The following is an 18,679-nucleotide window of genomic DNA, read 5'->3' as shown; positions in this document are numbered from 1 at the left end:
TTCAACCTGCTGGAATGCTGTTCCTAATGCCTCCAGGACACCATTGGCCATTTTGGCCCCAAGGGCACTGCTGGCTCATGGACAGCTCATTGTCCACCAAGACCCCCATGTCCTTCTCTGCAGAGCTGCTTCCCAGCAGGTCAGCCCCCACCCTGTGCTGGTGCCTGGAGTTCCTCTCCAGGTGCAGGACCCTGCACTTGCCTTTGCTGAATTTCAGACAGTTCTCTACCCATCTCTCCCACCTGATGAGGTCCCTCTGAAGGGCTGCACAGGCTCTGGTGTATTGTCCACTTGTCCCAGCTTTGTGTTGTCAGTGAACTTGCTGAGGTGGCATCTACCCATTCACCCAAGTTGTAGATGAGTAGGTTAAACAATATTGGGCCCAGTATTGAACCTTGGGGGACACCACTAGTGACAGACCTCCAAATAAATCCTGTGCCCTCTGGATTACAACCCTTTGGGATCTGCCATTCAGTCAGCTCTCAATCTACCTCACTTGTCTACTCAATCAAATGTATGCAAAATGCTTAGCAGGAAAACCATTCAATGGGAGCCATCGTCACATAAATTGTCTTAGTTTTGCTCTCAGGTGTTCTTCACTTAAGAAATCCAGGGCACAGGGAACCCTTCATATAACTGATTATCTTAAAGATTAACTAAAATGTTTCTGCAGTGACAGTGCTACTTCTCACAATCTGCTGCCTTGGACCACTGGGAAATGTAGTGAAAACGAGGCAAGAAATGGACAGATCCATTTTACTATTTTATTTTGTGCACCCTTGCTAGATGCTTTTCCCCAGTGTATTTTTTCTACAGCACCTTATCTTTACATGTAATGGAAATTCTACGCTCCCAATGTGTCAGACTTTCTTATTGTAAACTGCTTAATTTCTTAGTAAACAACTTTGAGACTTCAGTTTAGTCCAGATGTTGATCCTTTTAGTATCAAAAAAATACTAGTTAGGTTTTCAGAAAAAGAGCATAATGGCTTTTCATTATGCATATCATGAGAAGAGTCAGTGACTAACCTTTCATGGAGGAAAAAGCTGTGTAAGACACTGGTATAGGGCCTTCCACAAGAAGTAGAAGTTTATTACCAGCAGTGCAGGAGTTCCTCAGTCAGAAATGACTGTCACATGCACAGAGAATGATGCTCATGATTCTGCAGAGCCAGCGGTCCTGCTGTGCTGGTTGAATGCTGGATACCATAGTGCTTGGCAGATAATTGCTCGGTCTGTGATGATACATGTCATTTGGTTTCATAGGGTTCTGACATCAACATTGTTATGCAAAATGTCGTATTCCACATAATTTCCATTTTGACTGCAGTGCTGAATCTGGTCCCCCCTGCCCTTTCCCCTGCTTGCATTGTTTCACTTGCATCCTTCTGCTTGGCTGTTATGTAGGCAGATGTACTTTGCTGTCTTTAGTACTTTTCCTCATTGTTTACTGACTGAATGGTAGCTTTGGCTGTAGCTTCTACCTTGTGTTGGTTCATGGGGCAGTCCTGTGCAGGGGCAGGAGTTGGACTCAGTGATCTTGTGGATCCTTTTCAACTGAGTATATCCTGTTACTCTGTGATTCTCTTACCTTTCTTCACTTTGGTTTTTAAACTAGCTTTCAGAATGATTGAGCTTTGTCTCTTTTCAGCTTTGTTGATTTGACTGAACTAGCAGAATTTGTAAGCTTCCCTGAGCTATTTCTCACACGCGCTGTCTGCAAAATAAATGTCTTGCAGGCTAACTTGCTCACTTTACAATCAGAGTAGTATTTTTGCTCTGACTTCAGCGAATTTGATCTTCTAATATTCCATAAGTAAATTCAAGTTTCACCTTCTTCTTAGAGAAGGACCATTAATAGATGCAGAATCTCTGTAAACATTTTTATACACTCCACAGCTGATGGCAATCAAAGACTTCACAGTGCTTTTGCTCTGTTAGCTCTAAGCATTGCATCTTGTGTTTGCTCTTATCTGTACCCAGGCTGTTTATCATGGCACTGTCAGTTGCAGTTTACTTCCATCCATTTTCCTTCTTTTTCCACTTCCTCATGTTTGTTCATCTTTCCTCTCTCTGACTTCTTTCAAAGTACAAAATCTTATTCTGCAGTCATTTATCTAGGATCAGCTGATGCACATTGCTAGAAATCCACATTCTTCTGGCTTGTTGCCCCAAGATTGCAAGGGCTATACTCTATTATGTCAATATATTATTTCTTTTCTCACTTTTGAGAGTTACCTGTCAGGATAGTACTAGCAGCTACACAAAGCTTTAATTTTGGGTAGACCTCCAAATTTTATTGCTGATTTAATCCTTTTCTTACTTTGATTTTTTTTTTCCCCAATACTACTTATCACAGCACTAGAATATCAGCATTCATAAATCCTTGAGTAGCTTTTGGGTTTTTTTTAGTGGATGAGTGAGTGCCCTTACTTTACCAGTTGAATCCTGTCCTTAGCACTCTCATTGAAATCTGCTTGCTGCTGCCCTCATGTTTTTGTGCTGTTTTGCAAACTTTGAGTGTCTTATTCTCTAAGGAGAGGACAGTTCATCTGTTTATTTTGCAATCTGAGATTGCCTTAAACATGCTGATCTTGAGCCTTTTTCTTTAGGAAGCCTTTTTCTTTACTTCAGTTTCTTCTTAATATAGTAGTGTTTCCAGTATTGAAAGAAATTATTAAAATTCAGTACATGTTCTGCTGGCCTTAATCTGCTTTATCTTATTTCCCTTACAGTTCTTTATCTTCAATATGTTACTAGAATGTGTGTATTTGTGTAGTGTCTGTGTGACAGTTTCATTCACCTTTATCCTGTCCTTCATTCCTTTGCTGATTTTCAATCCATAAAGATAACCATCAAGCAATATCTTTTCATGATGTAACCCAGCTAGAGAAAATAGACCATTTATTCAGTTTTCAGTAATGGAGTGGATTTTTTCCTTCTCATTTTCCTGACATAACTTCAGCTCCTTAACACAAGGAATTTTAGAGGAGGTTACTCCCCAAAACCTTGGTAAACTAAACTTTACTCACCTAAACTTATAATCTAAGCTTAGACTGTATGGGGAACTTACTGTCTATACAGAAGGAAGACACATTTTCTGAAATGCATTCAGTGTGGGAATGTGAATGTGCTGCTCTGAATTGCTCTCTGGAGGATCCTCCCTCAGAGAATTGATGGCATAGGCAGACTTTGTTCATGATTATTGTCTAGTAATAGGCAATACTAACAATTAAGTGTGCTTTTTGGGATGCCAGTTCCAGGCTGGGTTGGTTTGGGGTATTTTTTTTGTTTACAGCTCTCACTGTAATACATCTGTTCAGTATTTTTCAAATGCACAATCATAGATTTTTAGTTTTTTACATGTTCTGTTCTTTCATCTGAATAGGTCTTTGTATCTTTGTATCCTCTGGCTACACACTGACAAGCAATTTTGCTTCCATAGCTTCTGAATATCTTTTATGCTTGATTGTTTCCATTGTAGTCTTTATTTTCTGATTAAAATGATAACAGAGATCTGTTTTGTAGATTAGAAGATCCTTAAGACCATGAAATTTCTTCTAAGCCCTCCTACCAAGCTTTTCTGTATTTTCTACCATTACGGAATTGCTGAGGCATAAAGTCTGCTTGGAAAGTCTCACTAAAGATGCTGTCTGTACTCCCACTGGCCTTAGAATGAAATGAGGATGTCAGAGCACATACATTTTTTAAAACAACCTCTTTTTTTTATCGCTTTGCCTTAGTTTTATTTTGGGTTTTTTTGTGGATTTTTTAATTCTGCTGAAGTAATAAAACTTTATTTAAACTAGTATTTTCAGGATCAAAGGTAAGAAAATCTTGAGAAGCATGCATAGTATACATGGTTCCTTTGCACTTCGTCCCTGAGAGTAAATGCATAGATTGTAAATATGTATCCTTGAGCTCCTTGAGAATGTTAAACTTCTGTCATGTTGCTGGCTGTGTTGACCCTAAAAGCAGGTGAAGGAGGGAAAAAGGGATTTCCTTTACAACTGTTCCCACTAGAAGAAGATGCAGTTGTGCATTTCTTCTCTAACGGGTGCTATACCAGTGTTGCATATTGTGCTAGTATTTTTAAAACAAACAAACAACAAAAAACAGGAAAGTAAACAGAGAGATTACTTATATTAAAAATATTCCTGATTTTTAACACATTTAGGAAAATGTCAGTAGTTAGATTTCCAAAATTCATAAAACTGTATATAAATTAGTTAGCCACCTCTTAAGCAAGCCACTCTTTTAAGCTAGAAAATACATATTTTTTGCAAATAAAAATGTAGGTGAGAAAGGTTAGCCTATTCCCTTATCCTTAATGTGATGGAAATAACCATTTTAACTTCTGTTTGTCTTTAGGTTGGGAATGTCAAGAGGAGAATCAACAAAGCTCACTGCAGTGCAGAGCAATGATGAAGATGAAAGCAATTCGTTGTGCGGATCTTCCGGCACACCTGGTCCTTCTAAGCAAGCAACCCTTGAGGATCAAGAGGAAAAAGGTGCTAAAGTTCCACCTTTACCAGAGAGAGATTATAGTCCATCTCATTCTGGTATGGAACAGGTTCCTGTCAAGGATCTAACAGCAGATTCTGAGGATATACTGATACCTGAAGAATCAGTCATTCAGGAGGAAATTGCTGAAGAGGTCGAGACAAGTATTTGTGAATGCCAGGAGGAAAACCATAAGCCAGAACATGAGTTTTCTGAGGAATCTGTAAGTCCAGCTGGCACAAATGAGGAAACAGAGGCAGTACAGCTTGCAGACAGCACTGAGTCCTGTGTCATGATGAATGATGTAACTGATCCTGTATCTCGCATTGAAATTAAAGTAGAGTTGAAATCAGAATGCCCTCAGGAGGAGATGTCAGTTGTGATAGATCAGCTGGAGGATTGCATATCACCAGCACAATCAGCTTCATCCACAAACTCTGTCAGCGGTACAGCTGAGAAGGATTCTGGGTCTGCAAAAGAGCTAATTGTGCCAGAAATGCAAAGTGCTGCTCTGGAAGGCTCCTTGTTCACTGGTGGAGGCATTGCAGTGGATATGGAGCTTCATAGTGACCCTGAGGAACAGTTGTCTGAGAATGCTTGTATTTCTGAAACTTCCTTTTCCTCTGGAAGTCCAGAAGTTTGTATTGCCTCTCCTGGAGGAGACACTCAGTCGACTTCAGAGGAACCCTGTACTCCAGCATCTCTTGAAACAGCTTGCTCATCTGAAGTGTCCAGTTCTGAAAACATTGAAAGTGATATTCAGCAAAAGGCCAGTGATGAAAACTTGCACACACCTTTAATGTCAGAAATCTCTCCCATGTCCACTTCACCTGTAACCTCTGAAGCATCTTTGATGTCAAATTTACCTTTAACATCAGAGGCATCACCAGCTTCTAATTTACCTTTAACATCAGAAACATCTCCAATGTCTGATTTGCCTTTAACATCAGAAACATCTTCAGTATCTTCTGTTCTTCTAAGTTCTGAAACATTTGTGACAAATAGTTTGCCTCTTCCATCAGAGGTATCTCCAGTTTCTAATTCCCCAAGCAGTGAAAGACTTACTCTGCAACAAAGAAAATCACCGTGTTTGTTGGAAGACTCCCTTCCCACTCTGAAAGAAGAAAGCTCTGTCATTCCTAAGGTGGTTCAAGAAGAGAATCTTGTTCAGCCAAAACAACTGCAGAGTGCCCCTGAAAGTATGAAAGTTGGTCCACTAACAATTTTACCTGATACTTCAGTGTTGGAAGAGTCCCAATGCAAAAATCTCAGTCATCAGCCATGTAAGTCACATTCTGAAACTGAAAAATCCTACATTGCATCCATTCCAGAACATACTCCTCCAGAGGTGATCAAAAATAAAAATCACAGTGTTCAGCAAAGAGGTGACAAGAAAGGTACACTCTTGCCTTCAGAGGTATCCGTCTTATCAGAAGGATCACTTGGCAAAAATATCGAATTGCTTCCATCAAAGCCACATGATAAACTATATACCTCATCTCTAGAGAAAGCTACGTTCTCTGAAGTGTGCAGAAGTAAATCTCACAAGCTAACAGGCAGCACCCAAAGTCGTCTAGAGAGTTCACATTCTTCTAAGTCTTTAGAACCCACAAAATCACCAGAAGCAAGAAATGAAAGTAGAGACTCAGAGATCCCAAAGAGGAAAACAGCAGAACAGCATGGTTTTGGAATCTGTAAAGAGAAGAGAGCTAGAATAGATGATGATTTGCCTAATCGTAATGCCTCATCAACAAGTCCTTCTGAGAAAGAACAGCCACCCAGAGAGGAGCCCCGAGTTCCACCCCTTAAGGTAAAGGAATGAATTAACAGGGGGGCTTGGAAACAAAAGGTTTATTATTGTCCTTCTATGAACTGCATACAGGCACAGTGCATTGTGTATTTTTTGGGATGTATAAGGGCTGTTAGTACTGATGGTTTTGCTTTACTATTACTTTTCCTGTGCCAGATTACTTCTGATACAGATATATCTACAGTTGTTTGGTAGGGGTCTTTGCTAAACAATTGATTTTGTGTGTGGGAGAGCTCTCCAGATCTAATTCTAGATCTTCCCCATCAGTCACATGCAGCACTTGTTTTTCCAATTGCCCATCTGTATTTTGTGCTTGTTCTTCTGTGGATGTCTTCTCCAGCAAGCATGACTAATAAATGTTATCATAACTAGCACTTAGAAAAACAACCAGCACCTTAATCCAGCAAGAGAACCAAGAGTCAGAATAGCTGAAGATCCTTTTGCAATCCCAAGGCTTGGGATTGGCTGAAATATAAGGTTTCTCTGTAGAATTAACTGGAAACAGAGACTTATCAGGGGGAAGTACTTGATCTATATATATAGGTATCTTTGTTAATAGCAAAACAAAAGATAAAAAAATGCACCACCTAAGCAAACACTTTTATATATATTATTCTGCTATATAAGAAAGTATATTTCAGTGGGAAAGGGTTTTTTTCATAACAGAGAGTTCTGTAGATTCAGTTATATATAGGCTCAGTGTTTTGACCCTTTTAATTTCATACTTAATGACATCATCATGTTTAAGATCCAATTTACTCCATTTAAGCTATTGGCTTTGCAATACTAGTTCCTGATTATTCAGAAATGCCCTTTTCTGCATTTATTTTTAACTGCTGCAGTCACTGAACATTGTTAATATGGCCAGGAGGGCAAATAGACTAACTGCTTTAATCACTAGTGCAGAAGCATATTTCAGCTAATTTATTTTTAAGAGCAGTGATGCAATTGGAAGTTGGCCCGGTTCTGAGTTGAGTGATATTCTTTCATATTTGGAAGGTGTCTATCTAGCCTAATAAATTCTAATAACTCTCTAAGCATAAAGGAAAATAGATTACTAGGGAATAAAAAAAGGTCATTGCTATAATAATAATAAAAAAATAACCAAGTACTTAGAGCTGTAGGAGTTCTGGTAATGCAAAGTGGAAACTGAAAAGAGTTGCTGCTGAAACTAAAAGCAGAATGTTTTGAAGAATTGTGGGCAGTCAATTCTAGTATGCTTTTTGTGTAATAAATATTTGGCTCTTGTATCATCTCACCAACAAACACCCATCCTTTGTAATTAAAGGAGGAAAAAAGAACAACAGTTCTTCTAAGTCGTTCCGCTATATGGCTGTCACTTCCCATCATATCTTATGACTACTTTTTTTACAGATACTACCTAGTTTTCTTCTCGGTTACTTTCAGAAGATAAGTCATAGCATTAACCACTAAGTTTTATTGCTAGGGACAGCCAGTAGATGTATGCCCATTTTAAGAAACGGAACTTTTTTTTGCCAGCCTTGGGGTATCCTGAGAGAGTGTATGAGTTAAAGTAGTTCAAATATTCTTTATCCTGAAAAATTATATGCCTAATTGGAAATATCCTAATAATTCCAGTGATTTTACAGGTTATTATTTTTCTAAAGTGCTAGGTATTTAAATTTTAATATTTTTAGGTTTATTATTTATAGTTCTGAGGATTTAATTTTCAAAGTGCAGTAATGTAAGAGTTATCCCGGGACGTACTAAAATGAGTCTCTTAAAAACGCAAGTGAGGAAAGGAAAAGCGTATCCTTTAGTGACTCACTTCTTTTACACCTCTTAAATCCTCCGTTGTGGAATTTGGAAAATAATCTCAGTGGAGCTGCCACTGCATCCTATCTAATGGCAAGGTTTGTTGTCTGGTTTATAACCAAAACACAGGCTGTTCCTGATGTCTTAATCACTGGTGACCAAGGAGAAAGGCACTACATGATAGTTACTTTATCACATGTTTGGAAGAAGGCGTTGCTTGCAGGTTCTTGTCCAGTATCACTGCACGAGGCTTGCTGAGCATCTCAGGTAGATGCACTGAATATGAAACAGGTCTGACAAATTGTGTATAATAAGCATAATGTTGTCGTCCAGTTCAATCTTTCTTGCTGTCAGAAGGATCAGTGTGAGCAGGCTAATACAGGTGTCAGTTATTCACACTGGAGGATGATAAAATATTGACGCATAAATACCATTAAGTTTTAGCAATTTTCTGTCCACCTGCTTTGAACAGTAATTCCCTGCATTACCTTTCTCTGACCCTTAAAGAGACAGCTGGTTATTTTAATGAGTTGATGATCTCATTAAAATTTACTGCGGTTTTTTTTTCCTTTTTCTTCCTTAGATTCAGCTTTCCAAAATTGGACCACCTTTTATCATCAAGAGCCAACCTGTTTCTAAACCAGAACCTCGAGTTTCCCCAAGTACATCAGTCAGCAGTGGGAGAAACACTGGGGCTAGAACTCTGGCAGATATCAAAGCAAGAGCTCAGCAAGCAAGAGCCCAAAGAGAAGCTGCAGCTGCAGCAGCCGTGGCAGCAGCTGCCAGCATAGTCTCTGGTGCAATGGGGACCCCATGCGAAGGTGGAAAGACAAGAACGCTGGCACACATCAAGGAGCAAACAAAGGCCAAGCTATTTGCAAAGCATCAAGCCAGAGCTCATTTACTCCAGACTAATAAAGAATCAAAGTCACAGTTCAGCTCAAAGGAAAGTAGTACCTCATCTCTGGAGATACCAACGACTACTGACACAAAGATTGAAGTTTCTACTGGTGTCATTATAGTTAATCCTAACTGCAGGTCCCCTAGCAACAAGTCTTCTCATCACCGTGAGACCACCACTTTATTGCAGCAGTCCCTTAACACAGCTACATTACCAGAAACTGCTACTGAGATATCTGTGCACAGTTCTGATGAAAATATACCTGTGCCACAATTGTGTGAGAAAATTATTTCATCTACCTCTGCTGAAAGTAACAGTGTGCCAGTGCTTTATAATAAAAGTTCAGTCTCTGTGTGTGTTTGCAGCACTGCTATGTCTGGAGCAATTAAAGAACTTTCTTTTGCAAGTTCTGTTGATAAATCCTCTGTGTTAATGTCTGTTGACAGCGCAAACACAGCAATTTCAGCCTGTAATATAAATATGATGAAAACCATCCAAGGGGCTGATACTCCTTGCATAGCTGTTGGACCAAAATGTATTGATAACAGTAATGTACCGGTCTCCATAGACAACACAGTCTTATCAAACGCCATCGATGACAAAAGGTTGCCAGTACCCAGTAGCAATGTGAATAACGCAGTCTCCGGTCATTATGCCACTGTGCCAGCTTCATCTATTGCAAGTAACTTGCCAAATCATCTCTCTGGTAGTTCTGTACTGATTCCCCCAGTGGGGACTACCAACAGATTTCCCTCTGATAAGATAGCCATAACCGGGTGTAGCGAGCAGAGCACTGTCTCCATCCACACTACCGTCAGGTCAGCTTTAAGTTGCAGTGAGGCCCTTCCAGCAGCAGATTCTGTTGCAAGGCCACCCATTTCAATGTTTACTGGTAACATGGTGACACTAAGCTCTTACGATAATGCCACTAAAGTGAATGCTGATCTCTTAGAAAAAAGCTCTGGAGCACGAAGCCGCATGGATCTCTCTGGTAAATCTCATCCACTGAGCTTTGCACAAACTGCCATGAATAGGTCTATACCTTGTAAAGTCATTGTCGACCACACTACGAACCAGAATTCCAGTCTGTTGCTTTCTTCCTCTATTGAAAGTGCAGAGAACAGCATTGACCTGCAGAGCAGACCTGTAAGGACAGAAGCTGCCTTACAAAGTATAGCCTGTCCTCAAGTGTCTGTCATAAGCAGGCCCGAAGTGGTTGCTAGTGAAAACCTTGAGCACAGTTCCAGCTTTATTGCCATTACAGCAAAGCAAGACAGCAAAAACTTGCAGGCAGGGTGTTCAAGTCTACGAGAAGTGCCTCTTGCTCCTCACGATAAATTAATTGAGGTGGTTACTACCAGCCAAGGCTTTGCTGAGCAACTAAGAGGTCCTTCAGCACTGAAAAATGAAGCCAGTGCTGCCTGTGCCAATCAGTACAACACTAACAATAGAATTTGTTGGCGTGATGAGGAGGCAATGAACACAGACCAGCCAGTGGTCAGCCATCTTACCTCTGCTAAGCATAAGGAATATGCAGAGCAAAACTGCTTGAAAAATGTCAAAAGCGAACCTTCCAGTTATACACAAATGTCAGAGCAGCAATCCAGGAGTCTTTTGACAAGCATTGCTGTTCCTGTTAAATCGGAAACTAATGAGTCTGACAAGTGCTTCAGGATGGACACGGAGGATTTTACTGAAATGCCTGCGCAGACTGCAGAAATAGCCACAAGTGTGCAGCCACCACAGACCTCCAAGACATCCATTGCCGACTCCATGGAGGACTCCCTGTCCCTCACAACAGAAACCCTAAAGAGAGTTACCAGTGCCGGGGGCTCTAGCTGTCGCTTGTCGTCAGTGGAGGCCAACAATCCCTTAGTGACACAGTTACTGCAAGGCAATCTGCCTTTAGAAAAAGTGCTGCCGCAGCCCAGATCAGGAGCCAAACTTGAAATTAACAGGCTTCCCTTGCCTTTGCAAACTACCTCAGTATGTAAAACAGTAGTGGCCGAGAGAAATATTGTTGAACATGCTTCCAACTCTAATCCAGATGGTAAAGGATTTACGGCAGGCAGCATAGCCCCGCTACAAATCAGAAAGCGTGAAAACCATCCGAAAAAGAGGATGGCCAGGACTATAGGGGAACATGCTCAAATTAAATGTGAGCCTGGGAAGGTGTCAATGGACACAGATGTTAAAGTGGCTCCTTGTGTAATTAGTTCCAGCATGAATCAGCTAGGGCACGGACAGCCATTTAAGCAGGAGTGGCTTAACAAACACACCATTCAGAGCCGGATCGCTCACAGCCCAGAGATCAAGCAGCAGAAGAGACCGTTGCCTTCATGCAGTTTCCAGCAGAGCTTGTTTCACATTGATAAAAATGGCAGCTTTCATGCAGAAGCCAGTACCTCACACAGACAGCATTTTTACCAAATGTCCATGGCTGCAAGAGGCCCCATTCCTACGGCAGCTTTGTTGCAAACTACTTCAAAAGGCCCACCTGGCTGCAACGCATTTGCTTTTAGCAGACACATGGAACAGAAGGGTTTGGGAGACGTGAATATTTCTACAGCAGCTCACCAGCTGAGGCTAGGAAGTGTGTTTTCCCCTAATATTCAAATTAAGGAAGGTGATGACATTGCCAGTGCCTCTCAAACTCTGCAGAGTAAAACATTAGTGCATCCCCCTGCTCCCCCTCCGCCCCTCCCACGTCCTCCCCCTCCTCACCCAAATGCAGAAGTCCCCGCTGATCAAAAACAACCAACAGTTACTATGGAAACCACTAAAAGACTTAGTTGGCCTCAGCCAGCCAGCATCTGTAGCAATATAAAATCTGAACCTATTTCTTTTGAGGAAGGTTTAAGCAGCAGCTGCGAACTGGGCATGAAACAAGCTTCCTATGATCAGAACGAAGTGAAAGAACAGTTAAAAGCGTTTGCATTAAAAAATGCAGATTTCTCTTCCTATTTACTTTCTGAGCCACAGAAGCCTTTTACCCAACTTGCTGCTCAGAAAATACAGACGCAGCACCCACAGCAGCAGCAGCAGCAACAGCAGCAGCTCTGTGGAAATTATCCAACAATACACTTTGGTAGCACAAGTTTCAAAAGGGCAGCATCTGCAATTGAGAAATCGATTGGGATTTTAGGAAGTGGTTCAAACACTGCCACAGGCCTGTCTAACCAGAACGCGCAGATCCCGGTTCAGAAATTTGCTGACAGCAGCAACGCCGATGAGCTGGAACTGAAGTGCTCCTGCAGGCTGAAAGCCATGATCGTGTGCAAAGGCTGCGGAGCCTTCTGTCATGATGACTGCATAGGGCCTTCCAAACTGTGTGTAGCTTGTCTGGTGGTGCGGTAGGAGCTGAGTCAAAGATGCAGTATCCCTTATCACCGTGGGAGAGCAGGACAAAGGAACAGAGAAAGTGGAACAGTTTAGGCCACTAATGGTTTGCAATTAGTGGATTGATTTTCCTTTTTAACTTTTTTTTTTTTTCTTCTACATGGTGCTTTCAGAACTTAGTTATTCTGCCTGAGTGCCATTTTCTGGGAAGAAGAGGAAACCTGTAGAAGTAGTTTAAAAAAAAAGATAGCCTTGTTACTGAAGCATCTATGAGCTCTATTGCTGTGCTAGAAAAAAAAAAAAGAAAAATGCATTAATGCATGTCATTCATAGCTTCTATTTATTTGCACAAAGTGCAGCACATTTTTTCTCCACTGTTTGATAGTTGATACGAGCTGCAGGTTAAAGATCAGTGGAAGAATAGTACTGTAAGAAGTGGAGTAACTATGCAGAATGAATAACACACTGAATAGCGACTGGTGTGAGTGGGGTAGTGGCAAGGTGCGGGATGCCGACCATCGTAGCTTCTGAATCAGCTTGCAGTCTTTCTGCTGACAAGATTGTTTTCTTCAATTGACTTTCACTATCTAGGGCAAAAATACAGTCACTTCACCTAATAAAAGAAATGTAAAAGAGGAATTTAGATGGTTAGAGAAGTTTCCTTATGTGCCTGCCGGGGACTGTGGAACTCAAATCTTGCTCATCGTCTCTTCTTTGTGGATTCCTTGAGAAAGATTTGTATATATGATGAGTTAGCAGGACCAACACTGGAAACACATTGGCTTCAGTACAGTCTGGAGAAAGTAACTTCTCTGCTGGGGATTAGAAACCTCTTTTCTCTTCTTGTTTTTCACTCAAATGGTCTTTATTTGTATTTGTCTCTCTAATCTGTCCACTAGGTTTGTCAGTCCCAAACATATATAAAAATATGGTCAGACATAGGTCATTGGTTCTCTAGGCTGTAGCCTTTCTGTGGCCTAAAAATGATGCATTCTTCTGATGAATGAATAAGGAAAGATTTTAATTGCATATTGGTTGAATGTTGGTTCATAATTTCTTTTTCCTCTTATGTGAGTTACTCTGTTTAAATAACATCTGAAAGTTTTGCCATTTAAAGTAATTCTTAGAAGTACTTAAAACACTGACTTTTTTTTTTCTCAAAGAAAGTCAGACCCCTTTTAGAAATTTGGAAGCAAAATGTATTTTTAAAAGGGATACTGCATCTTTTAAGTAACCTTCTGTAGTTATCCAGTACTGTATTTACATTCAGGACTATAGCTGCATTCCAGATGTGCTAGCCACCATAACAGCAGAAAAGAAAAACAGTGATTTTGGGGTCCTATTCACCTAAAAGGAAAATATTATAAAGGGGTAAAGCACATGCAGTTGCTGGGGAGATGAAAATACCTTGGGTTTTTTACTCCCACTTCAAGAACACAACATGTGGAGTTCAAGTCATCCATCTGCCAATATGGGGTTGGCCTAATGTCAGTATCAAGAGAAACTTTTTTTTCATCACAGTAGAACCTCACTAATCCAAAGACCGTACAGCCTGCTCAAGAAAACTGAGTTTTCTCGCACACTTTTAAGAGAGCAGTGTAGTAAGAATGTGTGAGATGTGATACTGGTTGTTTTCATCGTGCAGTGAAACTGTTGCATTCTGAAGTACTAATGTGAATGATAGAGCTACATTTAGGAAGTGAAAGGTATGCTATACTTTAGAGCGTACTTTTTTATCTGATCTTTTTTGTGTACTTTTCATCAGCTGTAACTGGTCTCCCTGACTCAGGGGCATATTAGTGAGGTTCTGCTGAGTGAAGGAACCATATTTATTTTCTTGTGGGACCATTTTCACAAACATGATAAATGCCGTTTGTTGTCTTAAAAGTGAGCTGGAATATCTACAGCATACATTCCTGTCATAGGAAGCTCTATGGTGCACCTTGATGTTCTCTTTTATTGTAATTAGCAACATATCAATATTATTTTGACACTGTGTGGTACAAAGGCCATTTGTAATAACTAACAAATTTGTTGCTGATACAATAATACATTTTTTTTTCTATACAAAAGTGCTCCTTAATATGACATGTGAACTAATGAACGGCTTCTCAGCACTTTCAGGTCTTCTGGTAGGAAAATAAGCCAGCCAAGCAAAAACCTAGAAGTAACCAAGAGAAAATTAGCATCCACTGCTATGCCCACTGCTGGCAAAACAGCAACTGGGTAATACTCATGAGTAAGCATGAGTTTAGTCAGTTAATGTATATCAGATTCATAGTTGAGGAGCCTTTGTATTGGAATTGTATTGCGTTGTATTTATACTTGGTAGAGCTAGGATATTCTATTTAAAAAAAGAAAAAAAGAAAAAGAGAGCAACCAGTCTTAGACTTCTGTTTACCTATGTTTATATAAGCCTGCTGGGAATCCTTATTTCTAGCTCAAGTTTTCCTGTCCACAGCACATAAGTCAATATTTGTTTGTACTTGCATCTGGAAATAGTTCTTGTATTGACTGAGATAATACAGAAATAAATTCCGGCCACAACATAGTTTTCCTTTGTTTGAGGGGTAAGAGTGTGACTAACGTGGTAGGGTCACTCATTTATGTCATATTGTCATTTTTGTATCAGGATTGCAACTTGCATGTGTGAGGTCATGATAAAATGTATTTAAAATGGTATTAGACTGGATGGTGCTATGTTACATTACACGACTGACCAAACTCTTCCATAGTGCAGCTCCACTCCTTTCATTTTTGAGTCATTGGAGTTGCACAAGGAATAAATTTCAGCAATTAGTTAGCAACAGTGGTGAAGTGTTGTTACGGATTAGGTTTAGGGTATGAAAATACTCAAAAGCAACCGCGGTGATGTGAGAGCCTGAATGAATCCAAGTGTGACTGAAAACCTTACATGGATTTTGGTGTCACACAAATGCCTAGGGGAGAGTGACCCTAGGCCTTTGGTAAGAACCCAGTCACATTTAGACATTAATTTTGAATTACTCCTTTTTGTTGTTGTTGTTTGATTGTTCAGGTTTCAGGCTCAGTGTCATCGTGTTTTCTAATGACCATGCCCTTTGCACCGTGGGTTGTTAATAGTTTATGCACTGAAAAGTGGTGAAAGAATTACTTAAGAACACACTGCTCTGTGTTTGTGTGTACGTACGTATGTGTCCCAGTGTCCAGCATGTATAATTTACTTTTTTTTTTTTTTTTTTTTTTTTTTTTTTTTTTTTTTTTTTTAATCTCCAAAATTGTTCCCCTACTCCTACTCCTGGAGCAGCACTTTTGGGTGAGAGGGAGAAACCCTTATTTCTTTCCTCCCTCTGTATTGTTTTAATTGCATACCTGTGAGATATGCAGATAACGTTAGGGCATTTGCAGTGAGTGTGTTTGTGTGTTTCTGTTCTGAAATAATTTTCCAAGCAGAAACTCCCTTTGAAATAATGTTAAAAAAATAATTAAGAAATGGTGAACTGGATGCTCCCTGTTTGCATTTTATTTATCTGCTGAGATCTAGTACACAAAATAGCATTTAGAAGACAAAAATAAAGGTTGAGCCATAAAGCGAAAGGTATATTCTCTGTACTATAGACTTTCTTCTTGAGGGTGGTGCATGTTGTCAGGGTAAGCTACAGAACGTGCAGATGGTTTTTCAGGGCCCTGCAATTCCTTGCACAGTTTTTAAGCTGGTGCATATGGTGCTTTATAATGCAATTTCTGAAGTAAAATTACCTTATGCTGCACCCCCTTCCCCTTATGAACACACGCACAATTTCAGAATCGTTATTGTAGCCTCTGGTTTAGCAGTTTCTCCAAGGTGTGGTGAAGTACCAGGATAAACACTCGAGCTGAGCTGAGAAGTGTCACCAGAAGGGATCATTTTAGCTGACGCACATGAAGGGCCCTGCTCTGAACACTGAATGACTTCTGCAGTCTCCTGGCAGCAGCGCAGTGGCTCGTCTTCCATGGCTCTGCGGAACACTGAGGGGGAAGCAGCAAAATACTCAGTGGCTTTATCATGGACCTGTGTAGCTAAATGTTTCTGAATCTATGAAATCCTGTTGTCTTCGATCATCACGCTTTGTCACTGTAAAACCAATGAAAAGAAAAAAAAGCATTTTTTAGTCTAATTTAAGGAGCTGCTTCTTTTATAGCACATATTTCGCTTTGTACTATATTTGATAGTTAAAGAATAATTTAGTCCGTAGAATAACTTTGTTGTATTTGTACTGTTCATGAATGTTACAAGAAAAGTGCTTTACTTTGTTGCCATAATTCTCTTGTACTGCTGTAAAATATTTTTTCTGCTTTATGGAAACTTAACTCGATTCACATTTTCAGTACAGGGTTTTTTGTGTGTATGTTTCAGGTTTTTTTGTCAGTATTCTGAATGTTTACATCTGTTCAACATTAGCCATTCTATGCCTTTATAGGGCAGTATTACTCCTGCAGTGTAACAGCAATGTGAAATCCACTCATACCTAACATGCATGAGAAATACAGATTTATTGGGGAGATTCCTAACGTGCATAGATACTTTTTCTATCCGCATTCAGTGAAGTAAATACCCTCCTTCAGTCCTCTACCAAAGAAAATGTTATTCCCACAGGACAAGCTTGGAAAGTGGTTCTCTGAATTTTCAGAAGGGGGTGTAGTTGGTTTCAGCAAGATTGCTACAGTTTAATGCTGTTATGCTTTGCTTTGTTACCCCACCAGATGTGACAGGGTGCAACAAGCATTTTAGCAATTTTTTATGTTTCAAGACAGTGTTGTTTTGTTTAGAATTCAGGGATCATGCTTTCTTTAATGGTGCTGTTTGTTTTATTTTTTTTTTTAAGAAAACAACCTTTTGTTGCCTACAGAAATGACCATTCAGAAAACCATAAATTAAATAAAATAATTTGTCTTCATAACTTTTCTCCCTTTCCTTTTCCCCTTCCCTGTCCTTAAAAATAACAACTTGGGCTTCAATATTAAAATATTCTGGAAAAAAAATAAAGATATAAAACAATATTTGTCATTTGTATATTTATTTTTTGTTCAGTGCCTTAGGCAGGAGATCCTCCTTGTGCATGTCTGTTGTATGTACAGATTGATGAACTAGAAATGTGAGAGAGAAATCAGCCCTTTGTAAAGGATTTTTCAGTTACAATGATGTAAGGCACAGTTTGAATGACTTCTGATGTAATTCAAGTATGAATCAACTTATACCAGTAAAATAAAACTAGGTGTTGTATACTAAGTTGTTTAAGTAGAACAGTTTGTGGATGAAAGTGATTATATTACTTTGGGTAGTTTATGCTGGCTGTATTTTGGTGCTTTCGTCCAGAACATTCTTAACAACAGCAACCATCCCAGCTTGCACATCCCTGATTCCCCATTCCCACAGCAGAAGAAATTAAATGCCCATGGTGCATGAAAGGCAACCAGTCCAGATTATATTCTTCAAAGCCATTATTTCTTCAGGCCTAGAAGGCCTTCCTGAAATAGAAATTTAGTAGCCATTATATTAAAATGTAAAAAACCACAGCATTTTCATGCTGTTAATCTGCAAAGAGAGCTTTGAGTACTGATGGGGAGGGTGCAAAATGTTGCAGGATGAACAACAATCAGCTTTTTCACATGCTTGCTCAGAAATATCAGAACTAAACACCATCTTTTGTCCAGCCTCCTGTCATTATTATTTCAGATGTGATACCATCTGAGGGTCTTGTTAGCAGCAGATGACAGCCCTGTCTGCCAAAATCTGTCCAAATACAAAAAGAAGGCAATATCAAACTCTGCAATTTATAATTCAGTGACTTTTTTTTCATAACCAATACCCACCTAAGCAAACCCCTTCAATATCTACTGTCATGTAGATAATTTAACTTAGTTTGTTCTGGTTCGAATTTTTTTTTTTTTTTTTTTTTTTTTTTTTTTTTTTTTTTTTTTTTTTTGCATAGGCCTGCGCTAAAGTAGGGACCAGCTCTGTTTCTGGCAGTAACAGCTTTTAAAAAATTTACTTTATTATTCATTTAAGCAATGTAATGTAAATAATTTTGTTAAAGCTGTACTAGCTACGTACTAACTTTAGTCCTTTCCCTAATTTTAAACCTCTAAAATAATTTTGTGCACTTGATTCCCTCTTACAAGATAAGCGTTCGTTTTTTCTGAGGGCTTTGCTAAGGACCTCGTACGTGTTGCATAGTGCAGCCTTGTGATTGCTTTTCTGTCGGTGTGCCCGGGCGAGCGCAGCCCTACCCTGCCGGTTCACCAGCAGATGGCATCAGGAGAAAACAGGCTGCCGTGCATCCCCGTCCCCTGGCAAGAGCGCACAGCACGGAGAAAGCCTGCCGTGGATGC

The 18,679-nt window shown here is 39.8% G+C and overlaps 1 protein-coding gene across 1 annotated transcript in view; it reads left to right on the top strand.

The window, feature by feature from the left end:
- ASXL3 (ASXL transcriptional regulator 3) overlaps positions 1–17,345 on the top strand; it is a 126,298-nt gene extending 108,953 nt beyond the window's left edge. Inside the window, exons 11-12 of the mRNA XM_063394808.1 lie at positions 4,371–6,312; positions 8,672–17,345. Of these exons, the coding sequence (XP_063250878.1) occupies positions 4,371–6,312; positions 8,672–12,346 (5,617 nt within the window). The 3' untranslated portion in view covers positions 12,347–17,345. The remainder of the gene's footprint in view (positions 1–4,370; positions 6,313–8,671) is intronic.
- Positions 17,346–18,679: the final 1,334 nt, after the last annotated feature.

Source organism: Prinia subflava, chromosome 1 (genome assembly GCF_021018805.1).
Source record: "Prinia subflava isolate CZ2003 ecotype Zambia chromosome 1, Cam_Psub_1.2, whole genome shotgun sequence".
Classification (NCBI taxonomy): domain Eukaryota; kingdom Metazoa; phylum Chordata; class Aves; order Passeriformes; family Cisticolidae; genus Prinia; species Prinia subflava.
Note: the sequence above shows the minus strand (reverse complement) of the source record. Positions and strands in the feature narration are given on the sequence as shown.